Source organism: Zonotrichia albicollis, chromosome 19 (genome assembly GCF_047830755.1).
Source record: "Zonotrichia albicollis isolate bZonAlb1 chromosome 19, bZonAlb1.hap1, whole genome shotgun sequence".
In the NCBI taxonomy this organism is placed as follows: Eukaryota; Metazoa; Chordata; class Aves; order Passeriformes; family Passerellidae; genus Zonotrichia; species Zonotrichia albicollis.
In genome coordinates, this window is record NC_133837.1 from 8,144,596 (window position 1) to 8,162,341 (window position 17,746).

A 17,746-nucleotide genomic window follows, 5' to 3' on the forward strand; every position below is an offset into this window, starting at 1 on the left:
AGCCAGCAGGGATACAGGGGAGGAGTTACAAGGAATGGGAAACAGTAGGGAAAGCAGGAACAGGGAACATTCCAGAACTGGGGAGAAGAACAGGGGTGATGTAACTGGGACCACTAACATAAATAAATAAGCAAGGAACTGTGGGAGAGTGTCTCACTGTGTGGCCCTAACTCTAAAGTGAGTGTTCTCCCAAGGCATCCCAGTTTCTGCATCTGCCTCACTGACCTGGGTGTAACAACCCAAGGCAGCAGCCGCTGTGAGGTGAGAGGCTGATGGCTGGTGAGATGGTGTTGTACATCTAGGTTGGGAGGTTATCACAGCAGAAAGATGGATGTCAGCTCCAGGCCATGCAGGGTACAGAGAACTGCAGTGTTAGCCCTCAGAATTAGAGATACTTGAAACCCAGCCAAATGCTGCTTGAAGTATTTCAAAATGCCCTTTTCTGTGTACACAGTGCCTTCAATGTGCAGTCTCAGGAAGTAGATGTTGCCACTACTTGTTTTTCTAAACTAAGCTTCTATCACTTTTTTTAGACTGGATACAAAACTGGAAAGCAGAACTGACAGAAAAACGACATAATTCCGAATTTCAGTACTATGCCACTGAGCCATCAAATAAGCAATAGGAGCTTTTTCTTGGTGTTCTTTCTTGCTTTAAACCTATTCAAGGTCATGGTTTGAATAGAAAAGTAATTGGATTTGAGACACCATATGTTGTGGGATGCTTATGACATCCCTAATGAATCTTATATGGGTACTCCTTCCAAAAAAGTGTTGACATTAGCATTGTAATGACTGTTGACATGAAAATGTTCATTAAAAGAAACATCTTGAAGTCAGTGTCATCTGATTTTTTTTCTTTCTCTCTTCCACCCATCATAATAAAATGCCCATCCCTGAGACACAAAGGGCTTTGCTTACCTTTCCAGGCTCCAGCCTGCCACAATCACTCACTAGACTTTACTGCCCTTTCACAACATCTCCTGATTCACAGTGACAAATCCTACACTGTAAAAATAACCAGATTGCATTGCTGAGTGTCTCTTGTTAGTCATTTCACAGTATTTATGGTGTTGCTTGCACAGAATGTTATTTCTGTGCTCTGTTTTGTAAATCTACTACAGGTAAATTCTGTTAAAAGAAAAAATATTTTAAGGCAGTAAAGTTTGGAGAAGTTTCTTTTTTGTGTGTTTGTCTCTTTCAGTTTGGAGAAGTTTCTTTTTTGTGTGTTTGTCTGAGAATATTGAAGGCTATCTCATATTTGTTCCCTTCTTGCTCATCAGTGTAACTTTGAAGAATCCTTTAGGTAAGGAACCATAATATCATTTGTGTAGGACCTGTTCTTCTCCTAAGTGTCCCAAAGAAGTAAATTTCTCATTAATTTGTGAAAATTTATCATAAATCTGCAAATAAATTTTTGTCACATTAAAGCTCCCTGGCTGTTCCCTCACACTTCTTGTAGTGCCTCTTCTTCCATTTGGTGTAAACAATTTCTTGATGCCACAGCATTGTTTGGCTTCATCTTGCTTTTTGTGAACTTAAATGTGGTACAATGTGAGCATTAGGGATGGGAGATCATGAGGCCTGACCCCTCTCCAGACTGACAAAGAAATACCAACCTGAACAATCTCTCAGTATTCAAGAAGGTCAAACATGTGCTGTGTGAACTTGTTAAACACATTTATTGAGTTCTTGACAGTAACCAAACACAGTGAATGACCATTATAAATAAGAAAAAAGGCATTTGCTTTTACTAGGCCAGCTCCTGCTTTATCTGTAAAGAAAAAAATATCCCTGTCACCACAAATTTACAGGATTGAATGTTTGTCCCGATAATGGCTTCAGCAAGGAAAATGACAATTTTAAACTGAGATATGTTTCATCTGCTTTCTGCTTCTGAGCCCAGTGGAGTTTAAGTTATACCACCTTTAAGTGCATTCCCAATTGTCCTTCACTCACTTGAATGGGCTGCAAACAAAGAAATTAAGTTAAAAAAAAAGAACAAAAAAAAAAAGTGGAAAAAAAATAAAACCACAAATAATGCATCCACAAGTAGAAGAGGCTTGTCATTTCAGAAAGGAAAAAAGAAATCAAAGCAACTTAACTAAATTAATTTGTTAAACACATTTATTGAGTTGTTAATAGTAACCAACACAACGTATGATCTGTTGTAAAGCAAGAAACAGAAAATGGATATATTCTGGTTTTGCCAAATCCTACTACAGATATGTGACAGAGGGAAATATTTAAATTTCCTTTATATTCTGCAGTGATATATTTACAATACTTATCTATCAAAGTCTGTCCCTTTTAAAATTAAATGAACAGAAAGATCATACCTAGAAATGATTTCTTTACAGGAGTCTTGTTCTGTCTTGTCAATATCCATTAATGATAGTGAAATAATGAGAGCTTTCCAAGATTACTTGGCACACAGAACACAACTCCACTTTGATGCTGTACTGATCCACCTTTTTTCTTTTTTTTTTCTTTTTTTTTTTCAGTTGAGGGAGAGAGAGGGAGAAGATTAAGAATTTCATATGTACAAAGTCTGAAAAGTCTTTCTTTGTGACTCCAAATTAGTTCAGGAAAATTGTAATCACATTTACTGTAATACTTTTGTTTTGTCTTGTTTTGTTTTGTTTTTAAATGGCCACCAATCACATGAATAAATTTTGAGGAGTTTTCCAGCATGGCAGCTCTTTTCCCACAGCACAAAGTGCATGTGAGCCAGAGAGGGAGGTTGGGTGCATTGCAGATGATGTCAATTCCCAGGAGAAGCATTCCACTGAGGATTTGGATTTTGCCTGCTCTGTCTCATTTGAGGAGCCATTCATTTACTGCAAGAGAAACAAACAAAAACAATTATGCTTCAAATATGAAACTGGTTTAACACTGTGATTTAAATTTAACTGCTTTAACACTACACTAGGCACTTAGACAAAATGTCTTAAAAAAAGCCAGGAGGTTCAGTTTCCTCCTTTTTCTAGAAAAGAACTAAGTCTGAAGAATGACTCTTCCTTTGAAGTATTGCAACACAGTCATCTGCCTTGCTGCTGAAAATGTCCTTTCATTCCTTTAGTGCTTCTCCTTCATAATGATGACATTACTGCTGTGAGGGCACTTTAACACTATTATTTCAGGCAGCACAGTTGTGTGCCTGGGCTCAAAGATGCACGAGACACATTAAAGCTCAGTTGTGAGCCACAGCTGTGGCAGTGTAGGACTCTAAGCTGCAGGTGACTGAGCTGCTTCATTGTTTATATCTCCAGCTTTATATCTACTTAGCAATTTAGGTGTTTGTTATGGTGGTGCGCCTTGAAAGTGAAATTAAGTCTTATCAATTACTAATTTTGTTTGAGATCAGTTGTCATCAAGACTAGCTCATCCCCCTTTGTGGATGAGTAAACCAGAGCAAAATGCACTTTGTAAGGGGAGAACACTTTAAAATGAGGCTAGAAAACCAAGGGCCTGTCCTATTTACTTCTAAAAAAAACATATTTGATGTCCCAGGCTGGTTTTTTTTTGTCATGCTTTTCCTGCACATTTACTCATGTATTGCAAATGTGTGGCATTTCACTGACACAGTTATTCCCCAAGATCTGGAGTTTTATGTGTTTTTATTTGTGTGCCTTGTTATGCCCTTGGATTTCTCAAAGAAAGGAGCTCAGTGAAAGCATAGAAAGAGTTATTCTGGAGGTGGAATGTACCTCTATACTGTAGTTTCTGTGCTCTATTGTTTGGACAATCTTTTCCCTGTAAACTAAAGTTGATATTGGTTCGGATACATCGATTGTTGAGAGGCTGGACTGGTCTGAAATTGTCGCTCATGCTCAGAAATATCTGTGATGGCTGATTCTGGCTTAGAAGTCGCAAAGAATGCATCTATAAAAACAAAACAAGGGGGTTTTAGTACTGGTCTTTGCTGTAAGTAAACAACATACAACACTATTAAATAGATTAGTTAATAAATTGAAGTAAAACAGAATTTCAGTGAAACCGAATTTCAGTGAAACCGAATTTAAGTTAACTCTGCCAGTTTGTAGTCAGAGTTAACTTAAAACCATTCCTTGTGTGTTCCTCTGTTTCTGAGCCCCATTTTAAATGAGAGTAACCAGTTTTGTGTGGAGTGAATGAAAACAGTATTGAGGTGTCTTTGGGTGAGCCAGAAAGTAATGGAATAAACAGTGCTGGATGGCAGCAGCTGGTACAGAGCAAATGAATTTGATGAATGACAAGAGCAAATTTCCTGAACAGTGTAGCTTTCAGTTGAGAAGCCACAGTTTTGGTTGGTGTTATTCAAGAACCAGGTAGGGGCAGGCTGGATGGGAAGGAAAACTGACAGTGATGCTGCTGAAGTCGTGAAATTAATGATGTTAAAAAGTGAGAGCCTCTTTTTGCTGACAGGTCTGTCATGATTCTGTCTGTGCTGTGACTGTGAGTGTTCCTACAGCAGAAACCTGTGCTGGTTTCACAGCACAGAGGGAAATAGTGAATCATCCTGTGCACCCAGTGCTGGTTGGCAGAAATGGCTGTTATGGTGACTGTGCAACTCTTAATTGATCCAAGTCACCCAAATTCAGAGAGGGAAAAAAAAAGGTTTCACATTACAAACCAGAAATCCTCAATATTTTGGTTTAAAGATATAAAAACAAATTATTTTCCACATTAGTGTACAATTTATGATGTTTGTTTATGGCATTTAATGGGGAAATCTAGTAGCTGGGGTTTATGGAAGTCTTTAACAGCTTTTAGGGAAAACTTGAGCTGCGCATTGCTTTTTCAGTATGAGTACACAACATAATTAGTAAGTACTCCACAAAATCAATTTTCAGCATTAATAATGGAGGATATAACTAAGTAATAATGGAGGATGTGATTAACCATTAAAGCACGACAAGTAGCAAGTATCATGAGGTTATAACCCATAGGTAGCAGCACAGACTAGAAATATTTGAATCCTTATTTTGCACATTAATGTTGGACCTAAAAATGTTGCTTGTAGGAAAATATTCAGGTCGTGTGTTTGAAAAGTTCACACTAGTGAGCATTTTTGCCTCTGCTCAGCTGTGTCATTCTCCCAAATCACCCATTTAGAAAGGAAACAAAGTGCTTTCACTACCTCCAGACTAAACTGGACAGAAGGAATACCACAAAAATAAAACATCTTGGGCTTTTAAAAGTAATCTTATTTACAATGTTAATATGATTTTAAATCCCAAAGTGATATTTAGGGTTGTTTTCTTGTTCCTAATTTCATTTCTTTCTCAGGCCACATTTCTTCTGCTGCCTGCTTGGGCCGAGCAGATGGAGGTTCAAGTATACAAGAGAGGAGGTTTTAGTTCAGGTCACAGCTCTGTAGGCAACTCACTGATGGAAACTCTGGAAAAGAGGCCTGTTGGTGTTAAATTTGCTGTTTTCTGATGCCAGGATCTGGATTGTAAGCAAGTTGTACAGAAATTTAGTTTTTGAGATTTTCCCACCGGTGCGCTTCCTCAATAGCTTCCTTTTGGATGTGAAGTTGTGTTTTCTCTTGCATAATTTCTCTTGCTTCTCTCTAACAAGGGCTTCAATACTTCAGTCTGATTTTTCCAAAGGTATTTGTGGTGTGTATCCTGTAATTTTACTCTATATCAGAAAGCACTGGTATAGATTTTATTTCCAGAAGGCTCCATATCCTGCATCTCTGTCACATTATGTGCTATTGATACGTGTTTATTCAGACCTAGGAATGACCTCTGTTATCCTTAATAACCTCAGTTATGTTTGTACAACACTGATGTACTTGTTGTAGAGTCTCCAAGTAACTGTTCACAGCATCACAGAATGATGCAGTTGTGGAGAGACTGCTGAAAACCTTTTGGTTCAAACCCTCACTGAAAATAGGGTCCTCCTTAAAGTTTGTGTGTGTAGATACTGATGGAGTTCTTAACAGTTGGTATTTTTATTTTGACAAAAAACCTCTTCAATGCTTCTGCAAACTGTATAAATAGCATGCAGGGATCCCTACAGCACAAGAGTTGAATCTAATGTAAAGCTAGAAATATTATGTTTAAAATATTACTTTGTACCTATCCTAGATTGAGTAATTTGTAAATTGCTTTACCTGCATCCTTGTTATGTACACAGGTTTGTTCATAATTATCCAGCTTGCTGTTTCATAGCAGGGTGGAATTGTCATTGACCCATCGTACGTAATGAAACTAGATGTCTCTGGGTAAAGTTCCTCAATATTAAGCCCCTGTAGTAAGTATGCATCATCTGGAGAACAGAGGAGGAAAACAACTCAGGTAAAACAGCAGCATCACAAAACAAAACCCCCCAAACAAAACAAACAAACAAACAAAAACAAATTTTAAAAAAATCACCCTTTTCATGTCTCCTAATTCCAGAACACGATGACACGATGTTCAGTTCTACCAAAGAATGAAGCTTAACAGATGCACATTTCTGGATCCTCCAGCAATTTAGACAAGAACAAGTAACACAAGTAATATCCCTCACCCTGCTGGGTGGATCTGCACTGAGATTCCCATTCACACACACTGGGAACTGAGCACAGGCACTCACAGGGCAACTCTAAATCACATTTAGGGACTGGAGTCAAAAGCTTCTTGAAGTTGCAGTTATTGATTGAGATGCAGAAGCCTTTGAAGAATGCTGACTTTCCATCTTTTGGGGTCATTAACAATTTTTGCTCGACAAAGCCTCAGAAAGACCAAGAGAATTAAAACTTAATTGCCCTTCTGGCATGAGAGGAAACTGCAGTTAGTGCATGATAATAAAGCTGCTCCATGAAGCCTCCCAGCCTTTCATGTGCACAGTGGTGTGGGTGCAGTGCCAGCTCCCTCAGAAAGCCAAACTCTAGGTTGAAGGCTTGCTGGGAAGCAGTACCAGGATCCCTGCCTTTATTGTAAGGCTCTCTAGGAATTAATGAAGTGTATTCCTCTGCAACAGAATTTATTCTGTGGATATGTACCTAAATATAATGAGATATATCTTTCAAAATTCATCAGAGTTCCTCAGTGTTTTCTGTACTATCTGCACTATTTCTCTTGGGTAATGCTGGCCTTACAATACTTTTGGCAGTGCTGTCAAAGCTAAAACTCAGATTTGCCTGCCAAATCTTAGGCTGTAGGAGTTCATCCACTCAGGGATAAACATATTTTATTACTGATACACTGCTGCTTGTGTGTATCTCAGAGAAAACTGGGGTGGTTATGATTTGTAACATTGTGAGTTCTCTTTGAACCCTTTCACCTGTGTGTGGTGTCTCCAATTTGGTTCATTTGCAGAGGAAACGTTAAAATGCAGACAAGGAAAAGTGCACACTGAGATGTGTTCCCTCTTTCAATGCTCAACATAAGCTGACCTTGATTTGTAGAGAAATCCAAATGATTAAGGAATTGTATGGGAGCTAAAAAAGAAAGGTGCAATTTAACTTGAATTTAACATATTGTAGATGAAGGACATAACTTAGATGAGCAAAAGACTTGTCTTGTACAACCTAATGGAAAAATAAGAAGTGCTGCAGATTATTGTCTTGGGCAACAGAAAATCAAAAAACACAGGCAGAGAAAATGTGACCTTGTTTTTTTATTTTAACACAGCAGAGTCAACATGGGTTTTGGGGCAACAATATTGGCAGCCACGGCGTCAGTTAAAGTGTCAAGGTGAGAGTGTAATGTTTCCGCCTCATTGACCAGGGCCTTACTGTTATTTAACATTCTAAATGTGTTTGTTGTTTTACAAAACAAAATCTTGGCAGGTCCTCTTGTGTTTGTTAGAAAAAGAGTCCTCTGCCCTGCCCTTGCAGCTTGAGCTGGGTGATTGCAGTGCTGGCTGGATCCTCAAGCAGGAGTGCCATTAGTGTCTGACTGTCCCTTGTTTTAATATGACCAGGCTTCAGTGGCCCATGGCCCATGACAGCTCCTTTCTAAACCCAAATCTTCCAGACACAAGCATGAAATCACAGTCAAAATGCAGTTATATTTTGAACAAGTAGAGATGACTGAATACATGTGGTCATAAAAACATTATTTGCAGTGCACTGGTAATTTTGCTAGAATTGCATCGGAAGAGAACTGATGGATTTTCTTCATGCCAATGCCTGTTTTCAATGAGTTGTCACACACTTTTCCCTTTCCCACATGAACATCCTGTTCATTATTTATGAGCCGTGGAAAGTGGTGTGTTTTAACACCAAGTGGCACAGAGTCAGGCAGAAGAGATCCCTAAAGACCAAATCTGCTTTCTCACAGCCATATTGGCTTCAGCTGGGCTAAAATCATTTCAACCAGGTAGAATTTACCCTGAAAGGTTTACTAGGAGATGAAAAACTAACTGAAGATTAATATAGATGAGAGATATTCCTATGAGAAACTGGAGGAAAGTACCACTTCAGGAAAAGTCAAAGATAGGGATGAATGAAATAAAGTTTTGTCCAAGAAAACACAGTACTTATTAATGCCTGTATATGAGTTATATTCCCATGGGAAGTCAGATGGTTCCTTGAGAGAAGATGACACAAGAAGAATTTGGTTACCAACATTTTTCTCATGAACAGGTCTGTCCTTTCCCCACATCTTGGTAAGGGTTTCTTGTTCTGGACTTGAAGCAGACCTGGTGGGTTGGTATTAATACCCGACTGCTGCCCTCCAAATTCTTGCTTATATTTACTGAAAATACATTCAAAATGCTCAAAATCACCCTGTTATGATCTCTTGCCAGTGACAAGCTTCCTTTCATAAATCCATCCAGCCTTTCCTGGATCCTCTGCATCATTCCTATCTGCAGTCCACAATGTGTTACTCTTGTTCTGCTGGTGCCTTACGGTGATTTCCAAACCCAGGAATTTTTCTCTCTACAAATTAGATTTCATTAAATTTCACATTCATTTACATAAAGGCCTTGACTCTTACAATTTACCTAGGAAATAATGTAAATCCTTTTATCCTTAGGCTTGTAATAGATGTGTGGGATTGGCTTTCACAGTGAAATCTTTGTATGTTCTCTTTATAATAATGCTTTTTATAGGGAATATAGTGTTTATTGAGTGGAGGAAAGTACATTTGATTTCAAAGTTCATATCATGATAACCCAGAATAGGATCTAGGTTAGATTTACAGGGTAAGAAATTAAAAGATCCTCAGTTTCTCTGCTTACCAGACAATGAGAAGACCAAATTTTTATGTGGAATTTTGGGAATCTAAAAAGTTAATTTTTTTCCCTGATGTTAAGCAAATACTGGATGAAAGCTCATGTAGCATAACTGTTTTGAAAGAAAACTAACTTGTCCCCTCAAATGGCACACTTAATGAGGAATAATAAAAAAGTTTTCTTTTGAGATACCTACACAGCTTCTGACTAAAACCTGCTTGAAAAGACCCTTGTTTCAGCTTGCTCACAGTCAATTCTTTGGGCTGCGATAACAGAACCAAAGAAACATTTAAAATCTCCTTAAAAATTCCTTGGAGTCCACTTACTTCACTGTAGCCATCAATATCTGTAAATAAACATTTAATATCTAAATAAACATTTAAAAGCTCCTTAAAAATTCCTTGGGGTCCACTTACTTCACTGTAGCCATAAGAGCAGAAATTTCCCTTTTAATGCTCTTGGCATGTGGAAATTTCACACAGCAGGAGAGACAGCACTTAATTTTGTTACTGTTCTTTAAAAAAAAAAAACAACAAAACCTTTTATTTATGTTATGAACTGTCCTGACTTTGAACCAGCATTTTTTTTTTATCATTCCCTCCACGCTCCTCTTGAGCACATGGGGCCTGGGCATTTTGTCAGCACTGTGCTGAGTATTGACTTGGACAGTGGAGCCCTAAAGTAGAAGCTGCAGAACTCCAGCTACTAAAGGCACACTAGAAATCCTTGCAGTGCAAGAGGTAAAATTAGTTTTCAGCAATGGTGCTATAATCCATCATGCAAGACAGCTGCAAAATTACTTTCAATAACACTTTCATGTTCCCAATTTACACTAAAAATTCACAGTCAATACTTGTTACTACAGTAAGTAACCCAATGCCTTGTGGAATATTGTGTGCATTATGTCTACCAGTGATTTAATTTTAACGGATAAACTTAGCGAAAACCGTGGTTAAAAATTAAAGCAATTCTGTTAATCACTGATTTTCCAGCCTGCGTTTTATGTGCTCATCTTCATGAGAAATTTCATTTAGAATGCCCAAATTAGGTGAGACTGGAGTCATGTCTCCCTTGTAAGGAGACAAAACAAGCAGTGGGAGGCAGTGGGATGCTGCCAGCTCCAGAGAAGAGGAGTTTTCACTGTAAATGCAGCATACAAATGAAATATTTAGTTTTGTGAGGGTGGACCCCATGGGAGAACATCTGGCTGGTTCCCAGAAGCTGGGAATATAGAATTTGTGGGTGAAGGAGCTGGAAAAAGCACTCTCAGCCTTAACAATAATTCCTTGTTTCCAAGATGCTGCAGCAGCACTGGTAGGCAGGAAGCTCTTGCAGAACATCCTTGCTGCATTTTTGCAAGGAATGAGGACAAGCAGTTTAAAAATGGGACTGATCTGCTTCTTCCATGCAGAGAAGATGACATTTGACACTGACAGAACAATCTGGAAAAAACATTCTGAGGAGAACCCTCTGTTGCCTTCCTTTCCATAGGTGTTGTAGAGAACTGAGTTTCATTATCATAGAAGCCTCTAATTTGGACTAAAGGTGTAATGAGATTTGTTACCTCTCAGGTAAAAGCAGAGTAGCCTCAGTGGTATGGAGGTGTGTGTGTGTTGCAGGAGAGAACAAGGAATTATTTGTGTTATCCCTTTGCTGTGTACTTTCTGAAAGTTAAATTCTGCTATTGTTGAACTTACAAACTTCACAGCAGCTCAGAATATTTGACAAAGGAAATGAGGTTTTCAGGAGAAGAGGTTTAATTTATGTATATGCATTTTTCATTATTTTCTCTAAAATATCTTAATTAAGCTCCTGTTTTCCACAAGGTCTATATATGAACATGGAATTATTGAAGATCATCAGTTAAAGGCTTTTCAAATGTGAATATAACAAATACAAAAGCTATGTTAATAACCTCTTTCTATATCTGTTAAATGCAGCAGTAGTTGAATAGAAATGTTGTAACTTTTCTTTCAAAAAGTAAACACTGATGAATACTAAATCCAGTGAATTGTGCAGGATCTTGACATAACCAGATCCAATATAATCCAGGCTGCTACACACGTCCCTTTTACTGGTAACAGTACAGGTTCTCCTGAGCATTCTGTGTGAATACAGTATATGCATGTGTCAAATATAATTTTATTAATTTGTTGTTGCACCTTCAGATGTAAAATAGACTTTGAAGTTCAAAATTCATTTGATAAATTGATGACCTAATGAGCTTTTTCACATTCCTGAGTTTATCATGCAGAGTTCCTGGCAATGCAAACCTGGAATTACTGCCCATAATGAGGTGCCTCTTGTTTCAGGATCACTAAATGAGTTATTTGATAGTGAAAGCTGTTTCCAGAGGAAATGAAAAGACACTTACTCTTATATGTTATTCTTGTTATGGTGTCTCTGTTGAGCATACGATTTAGAAATGGATTTGATGATTCAGATACCTACAGAAGAGAAAATGCACAATGTCAAAATCTTCTCATAGACATTTCCTTGCAGCTCTTTCATGTGTGCACACAGACATTCTCTCATAGTCCTCCAGTTGAGTTCTCCTTTTTTTCATTGTTGTGGGAGAAGGAAATAATTACTCACTTGTTTTTCTAATGAAGCTTGATAGAAAGTTGGTAGAATAAATAAAACACAAGGAACAGGGTGAACAGAAATCAATGCCTGAATAAAAGCATGAGCACAGGTTTCTTCTCCGACAGCTTTGATGAAATTTGCAGGTGGTTGATATATTAGGCAAGATTTTCAGTAGTATTCCATTATTTTATTTATTGATAAATATAATTTCCTTGCAGTAGGCTATTTTAAATGCAAATTAAAGCTCTCTTCCTCTGGTTTATGTCTGGGTAATATATGAGGTAACACCTCATGTTCAGGTGGAACTTTCCATGTGTCAGATTCTACCCCCCAGTTGCTCAGCAGCCCTGAGCAGAGTCTGCTCCACCCTCTGACACCTCCCTGCAGGTACTTCTAAATATTGACAAGATTCTCTCTGTCTTCTCTGTAATTTTTGCCTTTTTCATGACTGCAGGTCAGATTGCTGGGTCATAATACAATACTTTTTGGATTTAAAAAAAAACCCAAAAAAAGGTAGCATAAATATATTTCTTAAATATTAGACCCATGTGAAAACTGCTCTTTTATATCTAATTATTCAGTACACTCTGTGAAATGCATACTTTATATCCGAGGTTAATGCTTTGTTAGGACCTTTATGAAATGGGATTAGAGTACTGAGGGGAAATAATAGATATCCCATACCTAAGGTGTGATGAGGTGAACTTCAGCATTACTCAGAAATATACACTTTTTTAGACTGATGAAACAGATATTCATTTTCTGTTTCATATTTATATTCTGTCATTATGTATCAGATATTCTGATACATAATGACAGAATATAAACAATATTTGGAGGGGAGAAATAAATTTTTTTTCTATAAAAAGAGACAAAAGGTTTCTCCAGTGTAATTAAAGAGGCTTGGGAAAACCATGAAGTTTAGAGTTTAGTGTTAGATCACCATAAATGATAGACTTAAATATGTACCTTGAATGCAACAGGATGGAGACAAAATATTCACATGTCTTTGTGGTTCTGTGAAATGCAAGACACTAGAAGTTCTACTTTTAATGTTCTTTCAGTGTTCATAGTTTCAAGATGTTTTAAATAACACAGAAAAAAACTGATTTTGCTGGCTTTGAAATATCAGCATGACATGCCCTCTCTCCCGGGGCCTCAACCTACTAGAAGGGATTTGAATGCATAACATTTCATGAAGAAACACTAAATTTGCAAAGCTAGTGACTTCTGCCATAGCCATTTAAGTTTTATGAGTGATGTTTATGATGTAAGGGGTTTTTTCCCCCACCTCCCTTACCCTTTTTAATTTTCTTTATATTGTAAAAGCTTTGGAGAAGAGATGGCATGCTCAGTTTAGGAAGAAGCTGTCTCTGGATTCCAGATCAGAGCTTCTGGGCATTGCTGTAGCATAATTAGGAGTCTAATGCCTACATTTACAGTTCATGGAAATTTTACTGTCTGTATATTAGGAATCTCTAATACAGAATACTTACTTTCATAAATATGGAAACTACCACCAACCCATTAGGACTCTTTGCAGCTTCTGTGACATTTGTGTACAACTCATGGTTATAGTGGATCAGCTGAACCTAAAAAAGAGTGAAGGGAAGGATTACAAGTAACCATTGGCAAATAATCCCATACAGTTTTTGCAAACACTACCCACACACTGCTTGGTTTGTATCTCCATCCCATCTCTGCTTTGGGTGGTTTGCAGCAGGGTAATTTTTCAGGCATTTGCAGCACATATCATTTTAACAATTTCAGTCACCATCTGGCTCCAATTGGTGCAGCATCAGCATGTTTTCCTCTAAACTGCCAGCCACTGGATTCACCCACATCCAGTTCCAGATTGCACTGCAGGGCTGACATCACCTCCCTGTTCCATCACTTGCCATGGGCACCAAGCAATCCGTGCTCTGCAGCCTGAAGCCAACCACAGAAGCACCAGGGGTTGAAATATTTGAGGAAACACATGGGATATGAGTTTGGAACTGTGAAAATCACCGCTCACAGAATTCAAAGTACCGGTAATCATTTGCCCCAGATTCTGCAAACTTGGTTACAGAGGCTCCTACAGTTAAGCACTTACTGTATTGTTAACCAGGTTCTCCTTAGCACCGGCAGCTTTCCTTCTGCTTTTTAGTTTTATGATTGGCTGGAAGTTTTAAACTGCAAAGGCACAGTTCCCTTCTCTCACTACCTATGTAAAATATCTTACCCAGAACCTTGATATTTGATTTGTCTGGGATCACCAGACAGTGCTACAATTTACATTGACAACTTTTCTTTTTTAAAAAAAAGATGAACAAATTTAATGAACTCTGGTGGCAGTTAAGTACTTCTGAACAGATGAAAGCTAGTCAGCTTTATTTAGCCTAAAGATCTTTCTTAGTTTTCAGATGTCAATTAGAAAAGGAAGGTTCTTGTTCTGGCATTGTCAGAATTGCGGCAGCCTGGTGTTCACATTTAAAAATCAGGTCTGTCTTTCATGTGCTGATACTTCCAAAGGCTGTTCAGAGAAATTTCTGGACTTACATGCTGTGAACAAGATCAGTATTAACTTGGTTTATATCTGGTAATCTTTGTAACTATGCAAACCATACAAAACTAAGATTGCCGGTAAAGAAATTTCATTATAATGTGCTGTCCAGGTTTTTAATGAGGGAAAAAAACAACCCCTAAACATCATTGAAACAGGGTTTAATGCCTGTATTGGTGAAATTGTCTTTTGGATGAATGTGAGGTCTGGTTATTTAGTACTGAAATGTAATTGTGAGCATTTTTCTGCAGGAATGATGTTCCTACAGGATCTGAAGTACACAATCAAGTTACACAGACTAAACCTTACTTTGCTACCCAAAGGGGTAAGTCCAGCCATCCATGCTGATCTGATTATAACAATATCCCAAGTTATGTGTTACCCATACCATTATTATCTCAGTCCAAGATAGGGTAAGAAATAAATGATGAATTCAAACAGTTCTATTTCCCACATTATGCCCTGCCTGCAAAAGGTATTATTCTTTTAAGTGAAACTTATCAGCTTTATATAAAAGGCCCTCAAGCATTGTCCTCTCACCACCCCCGAAATCCCTTTGTGATGCTGTTTTAGTGCTTGTACATAGATGTAAAAAGGGGCAGTGGAAACTCTGAAAGAGAAAATTTCCATTGGTAAGATCAGAAGATTTTTGGTGCATAGCTTTGCTATTTACAGCCAGCAGTTCAGAGACCAAAAAAATAAGGTGAGGGTCAAAAGTACTGCTATGATGTGTTAATTTCAATTACTTTTGTCCTGTCTCAATTGGGAACTATCTAAAAAATGTCAAAAGAGCCAATGGAGTCCTCTACCAAATTCTGACAGTCAGAAAGCAGGGCCAAGTGAAGGTCTCATACAGCCTCAGAGGTTATAATGCTCATTCATCATCACTTTGTGGTACTACTGAACTTTGATAACATCCCTGTTCTGGGGACCGTGCTCTCACTGAAATTTTTAGGCTTAGTCATATATTTGTATTTTTATGTACAACTCTTTATCCTGGCAGCCAAACTAACTTGTGAATTATCAAGGAAATAAGTGATGAAATCTGCTTTAGACTAGACCTCCTTCTGTACAAAGTCCCAGAATAACAATTAACTAGATAAACTCATTTTATATAACAAACCAAGATGGTGGGTGCAGGAATGGCTAAAAGCAAGGGACAAATTCTCCTTCCACCCATGGGAACCCTGAGTCGACATCAAACCCTTGTTTCGACTGATGGCACTTACAGAAATAAAACCCCTCAAGTATATATAACCATATACAGGACATTTGTCCCAAACAAAGGTCTCAGTGCCTAATGAAGAGACACTGGTTTTCTTTTCTTCTCAAACTTGTCACTTTCTCTGTGCTGGAGTTGTATCCTTCCTCCCTGCTCCCAAATTAATTTTAAAGCTGTTTCCATGGTACCATGGTTAAATTCATTACGTTTATCTTTCTTTAGAAAAAGGTTGACCATCTAAGGAGGCATAATTTTCAAAGTTTCTCACATGGAACAGGCTAATTTAGAAAGATTCAAATGAACGAGTGTCTTAAACACAGAATACAACAGGACAGAAAACCATAATTCCCTATTAAATTTCCTCTGAGAATAATTTCATTAAATTGCCTAAAGTAACTGTAAGCATTTGGTCTGTATAAAATATTACTGGGGTCTTCTATGAAGGTGAAGTCACAAAAGTAAAATTGCTCATATATGAACATCTCACTTTTCAAATGATGACATTGTATTAAAAGCACATCACAATAAGAGCAGATTTACAATGCTGAAAGCACCCTTTGAGTTTAGTTTGGGTTTCAGGGCTCAAAGGCAATACTGAATCTTGTTTTAATTCACTGATTTTGTTAGGAAGATTCCCCCTTTAAGATTAATTTGCCACAGAACAAGTGATACCTCTTTGTTTTCCTCCAGCTACAGAAGATCTGTTTTGCAGGAAAAAGATTAAGTAAGATTAATTACTCTTTGATGAAAAAACAGAATGTGGCCTTGTTCCACCACCCAAGATATGCACTGGACCAAGACCAGAATCAGAAACAGCTTTTTAGCCTCTCAAGACTGTCCATGTTCTGCTGCAGGCAAAAATGGAGCAATAGGAAACTGAGGGAATTTAGAATATTGCAGTAGTTCACACACAGTTTTCCACAGTCCTCTTGGGAATAATAGAATACCCTTTTTTCTCACTTGAAAAATTATAAGCATTTTTGATTTGTAAATGATGAGAGAAGTAAAGCATGAAGTAAATGGCAGCAGGAAACAGCTCATCTGTAACCACAGTATTTATAGTATGCTGCACTATCTGAGAAACTGTTGGGATACCTCATTGAGAGCAAGCAGAAAGTGTGTTTCCAGCACAGCAGGGAACAAAAGCAAATGAAATTGTTCAAGAAGACCGGTTAAATGTTTGTTTAGATTCAGAATTCCTGTAAGAAGCATCTAAGACATCATTAAGGAAAATAATCATGCATTTTTGTTCCTCCGAAGTTTAATAAAAACAGCAAAAGAAATGTAGTTTCTGCACGGTGGGTGCCCGGAGAGAAAAACAATTTCACTGAGTTAAAAGCTATTAATAAGAACAGTTATTCCACTGTTAAAATATAATTGCTCTTACAGGTCTTGTAAAACCCAAGAGTTATTTATGGCACTAATTTTGTGGGTATGAACAGGTATGAGATCAGTGCAATTTGTGTGACTGACAAAACTGTTTTTAAAGTTGTCCTAAATTAAATTAAATGCACCTCCTGCTTTGTGGAAAGGCATAGCACCAGCTGGGAGAACATGGACCAGCTCTGTGCTCCTGATTTGTCTTGTTTGCCTGGACCAATCCAGGAAAATTTTCTTATCTTTGAAGAACCAACCCATCTTTTCATGCCCAGGGCACTCAACCATGAAATGTCAGTGTCTGACAAGGTGGTTTTACCTATTAATTAATCCACAAATGTACCTTTTGCTCTTTATGTATACGCATACAGCAATGCAGTGCTCTTGCTTTGTTAATAAATTGATAACATGAATTGTAGATGATCACCTGTACTGCAGTTTACTTTGCACTTTAGGAAATTACTGCAGTTTTAAGATTAAAATCTATTTAAAAAAATAACTTTGCTATATTAAGCTAAGGAGAAATGCAAAAAAATCAGTTGCTTGAAATAAATTTTTAACTCTTTTTGATGTTCTCTTTATTAAAATGCAGGTTATTTAGTCTTTTGCTGACAAATGTGCTTTGTGCTTTGTTTTTCATTTTTTACTGATTTTGACACTTATTTTTTGATTTAAAAGAAATGTATATAAATAACTGGTTTAATAGATAGGCTTGTCATCCACATTTATAGCTATATGTCAACTGTTTTATCCTAGATAAATAAACAATATTAGAATTATTTTTTACTTTAAAGAGTAAGACTAAGAATGCATGGAAGAAATTCATTTTTCTTCTGCTTCTGAGCAGACAGCTGAGTA

General features: G+C 37.5%; 1 protein-coding gene across 5 annotated transcripts in view; it reads right to left on the reverse strand.

Moving 5' to 3' along the window:
- Nucleotides 1-1,658: 1,658 nt before the first annotated feature.
- Nucleotides 1,659-17,746, reverse strand: part of CA10 (carbonic anhydrase 10) — a 146,425-nt gene continuing 130,337 nt past the window's right edge. For 4 of the 5 annotated variants that reach the window (XM_074554768.1, XM_074554767.1, XM_074554769.1 and 1 more), the window contains 5 exons: nucleotides 13,241-13,336; nucleotides 11,533-11,605; nucleotides 6,106-6,260; nucleotides 3,710-3,884; nucleotides 1,659-2,839 (listed from right to left, as the gene is read on the reverse strand). In XM_074554768.1, the coding sequence (XP_074410869.1) occupies nucleotides 2,817-2,839; nucleotides 3,710-3,884; nucleotides 6,106-6,260; nucleotides 11,533-11,605; nucleotides 13,241-13,336 (522 nt within the window). In that variant the 3' untranslated portion in view covers nucleotides 1,659-2,816. The remainder of the gene's footprint in view (nucleotides 2,840-3,709; nucleotides 3,885-6,105; nucleotides 6,261-11,532; nucleotides 11,606-13,240; nucleotides 13,337-17,746) is intronic. The other variant, XM_074554770.1, reaches the window with a different exon arrangement.